Below are 3,317 nucleotides of genomic sequence, written 5' to 3' on the forward strand. Positions count from 1 at the left end.
TCCTCGGACGATCTTTGGTCTGTTGGTCCTCGAAGAAACAGAACTGCGTATCACTATCTACTGCTGAAGCTGAGTACATTGCCGCTGGTTCTTGCTGTGCCCAATTGCTATGGATGAAGCAAACTCTCAAGGACTACGGCGTCAACATGAAGAATGTACCTCTCTTCTGTGACAATGGGAGTGCCATCAAGATTGCTCACAACCCAGTTCAGCACTCGAAGACAAAGCACATTCAGATTCGTCATCATTTTCTTCGTGATCATGTGTTGAAGGGCGACATTTCTATTGAGCATATGAAGACTGAAGAACAGGTAGCCGATATCTTCACAAAGCCCTTGGATGAGAAGAGATTTAGCAAGTTGTGGTGTGAGCTAAATATCCTAGAATCTTCGATTGTTCTTTGAAAAGGACACTCATCCTAACACTTATGCAAAATTGATGACTTAGATGTGCAACACATGAAGAAACGTTTTTCTTCAATCAATGAAGAATAACACTCTTAGTGTGAAGAAATTAACGAAGAATTTGATTCTCAGAACCCTACGATAATTGTACGCGGTGTCTGAAATCATCATTCTTATACGGTGGGTCACGCCACCACCAAAAGTTGAAATTCCTCAATTATTCATATTCGTCAACTTTGCGCTGTCTTCACTGCTTCCGTCGTTTTTCTTCATTGGCTATATATATATATATATATATATATATATATATATATATATATATATATATATATATAGGACAACACTATTCTAATCGCAGGATTAGAATAACTATTTGGATCACAGTCGATGTATATATAGGACACGAGCAAGATTTTCCCGAGATCCAAAAGCTATCAGACCGCGATCTTCCCTGATCCCCATCCACCTTCTCCGACTCACTGCCCCACCCTTCTCCTGCAACCCCCGCGCCCCCAACCGGAATCCCGCCGGTGCCCGGCTAGTCTCCCCGGCGCGCCGGCGCTGCCCCGGACCTCGCCGGCACCCCGCGCGCCTCCTTCGCTGCCACCATCCAGTGAGTAGCCGCCACAACTACCGCCCCCGAGAGCGCCGGCACGAACGGATCCAGCCGTACCCGACCGGAGTGGGCCAGGGGTGCCCTTCGTGGGCGCTGTGTCGCCGCCGTTGACCGCCATGCCACTGCCGCCCCTAATTCCCCACCACACATTGCCACGCGCGGCGCCCCTCTGCCTCTTGTGCGTCACCGCGAGCCAGCCCCGCGCCGACGACTAGGCATGACTCGGACCACGGTGTTCTGCTGCTAGCTCTAGAAGCGCCCTCAGGCACTGATCCCGCTCTTCCACACGACCGCTGCTGGTCACCGGCCCCAAGCGCCGTCGAGCCAGCATCTCCTCCAAAAAATCTGATGGCGGAGGGCCCCTGCTCCTCAATGCCATGGCCACCCTATCCGCTCGCCCCCCTGGCAATCCTTGCCGCCGCCCCGCCATAGACGTCCACCCTATGGAGCTCCCTCCTCCACTGGTGTCCGGCTGCCTCCCTGTCCCTTGCCACATCTACGCATGGACCTCTATGATGGGAGAGTTCATCATCTCAGGGCACCACATCAACACTCCAAGTTCGCATTCTTTCTCGATCTCTGTTTTCTGTTGTTCCCTACTGTTGTATTGTAACCAGATCAAGCATCGATTCCTTCCCCCATCTAGTTCTGTGTTTCTAATTATTTTTCATGTCTGAAGTTCAACTATATCTACAGGTGCAGCCGACCCTGACGTGCTCCTGCATATTGATACTGTTGCTGCTGTCAAAATTTCTCTTAACTGAACTTAACTCTTTTTACTGATTGAACTGTGCAGGAGATGTGTGGAGCGAGCACTGTGACAATGCAGTAAAGGAAAATAATGCATGCTTGTATGTCTGCGTCTTCAACGAGATTTGTTGTAAAAGTTTATTTTTTTCCTTGTGCGTCAATTGAGCTAACTTTTAAGACGTTTAGAGGCTTCGTGAAATTCTACAAAAAGCTATACGCTGGCAGGTGTGAAGTTCTATCACGGCTATATGCTGGAAGCTGTGAAGTCCTAGCACGGCTCTCCACCAAGTTCTAGTCGATTCAACGTCTACTCTTTCCGTTTTTCACTCTAGTGAGCATGAGATGCTGCTGATGCATGTGCTCTTCTACCTCGGAAAGAAGCTACTGCTGCTTCGGATTTGGGTGAACATCCGGTATGGAGATGTGTGTATGCTACGATGAGAAGATAAGGTATATGATTTTTTTTATAGACAAAGGTGTGTGTATGCTACGATGAGAAGATAAGGTATTTTTTATAGAATCAACGTGTGGTGGAGAGACATGCACCGCTTTGTCACAAAACCATCAACTGGCTTATATATTGCTTAAATTATTATCACATATGTAATTAGAAGAGCAAGTACTTAGTTTTTCATGTTTGATGCGTATATTTTGTAGTTATTTTCCATTTACAAACCACTAACCATGTGTTCATTTTTTATTTACTCTTTTGTGTAATGGTTTGATTTGTTTACATAAAAATATTGTTCGCATACTGAGAAAATTTAAATGCAAAAAGAAATGGAAAGTCGACACTCAAAACAATGTTTGTGTAAATTCAAAATGAGCTCATGTATAAAAAATTGCATTTGGGAAATATCATCTATTGCTCTCGGATTTGTTTTTTTAAGAAACAATGTCAAACTCATCATAAACTTGGAAGATAAATGATACCCTACATGGTTTACATGAAACAATCTTAGAACATTCACTAGGAACTAAACTTTGAAGTTCGGCCATGAGAACACACATAGTACAGAGATGAAAAAAAAGAAAATTTAGAAAAAGAAATACGGACTTTCACGTTTCTAAAAAAATCATGTTCAAATTAAAGTAACATAGTAGTTCGATGTTTTAAAAGGAATAAGATTTTCCACATCTCAACATTAAAACCAACATTTAAAAAAGTTTTTCTTTAAAAAACGTATTTCCTTTTTTTCAAAAAATACAAGAAGTTCAACTTAAAAAAAAGGAGCAGTTCAATGTTTATTGAAAATTAGGATTTTTGACGTTACAAAAGAATCAAACCAAGAAGTCCAATTTTTTAAAAATCTCGCGGTCTCCGGCACATCTTCTGGCGTCCACCCATCCCGTCGTAGTGCTCCTCGGCGCGGCCCCCCTCCATCATCCCGCCAAGGCCATATCACCACCATTTCATGCTCATCGGCGCGGCATGACCCTCCATCCGTTGCCACGACACGCAGCTCCTGCTACTTCGCATCCTACGGGAGTAGGGGAGTCAGAGCCGCCACCAGATGTCGAATTTCTTCCTCCTCCTCACACATCTC

The 3,317-nt window shown here is 44.6% G+C and overlaps 1 protein-coding gene across 1 annotated transcript; it reads left to right on the plus strand.

The window, feature by feature from the left end:
* Positions 1–1,397: 1,397 nt before the first annotated feature.
* LOC147980077 (uncharacterized) lies at positions 1,398–2,292 on the plus strand. Its single transcript, XM_087516824.1, has 3 exons — positions 1,398–1,578; positions 1,817–1,871; positions 1,996–2,292. The coding sequence occupies exons 1-3, from the start codon at positions 1,398–1,400 to the stop codon at positions 2,063–2,065; spliced, it is 306 nt and encodes a 101-aa protein (XP_087372950.1). The 3' UTR covers positions 2,066–2,292.
* The last annotated feature ends 1,025 nt before the right edge of the window (positions 2,293–3,317 follow it).

The sequence above is a fragment of the Triticum urartu genome, chromosome 3A (assembly GCF_056163025.1).
Source record: "Triticum urartu cultivar PI428250 chromosome 3A, HENAU_Tu73, whole genome shotgun sequence".
Classification (NCBI taxonomy): domain Eukaryota; kingdom Viridiplantae; phylum Streptophyta; class Magnoliopsida; order Poales; family Poaceae; genus Triticum; species Triticum urartu.

Excerpts from the sequence above, each read along its gene's own strand:
- LOC147980077 (XM_087516824.1), top strand. The coding sequence starts at position 1,398 with ATGGCCACCCTATCCGCTCGCCCCCCTGGCAATCCTTGCCGCCGCCCC. Across the intron at positions 1,579-1,816 it reads GCACCACATCAACACTCCAA|GAGATGTGTGGAGCGAGCAC; the intron begins GTTCGCATTCTT and ends TGAACTGTGCAG. Across the intron at positions 1,872-1,995 it reads AAGGAAAATAATGCATGCTT|GTGTGAAGTTCTATCACGGC; the intron begins GTATGTCTGCGT and ends ATACGCTGGCAG.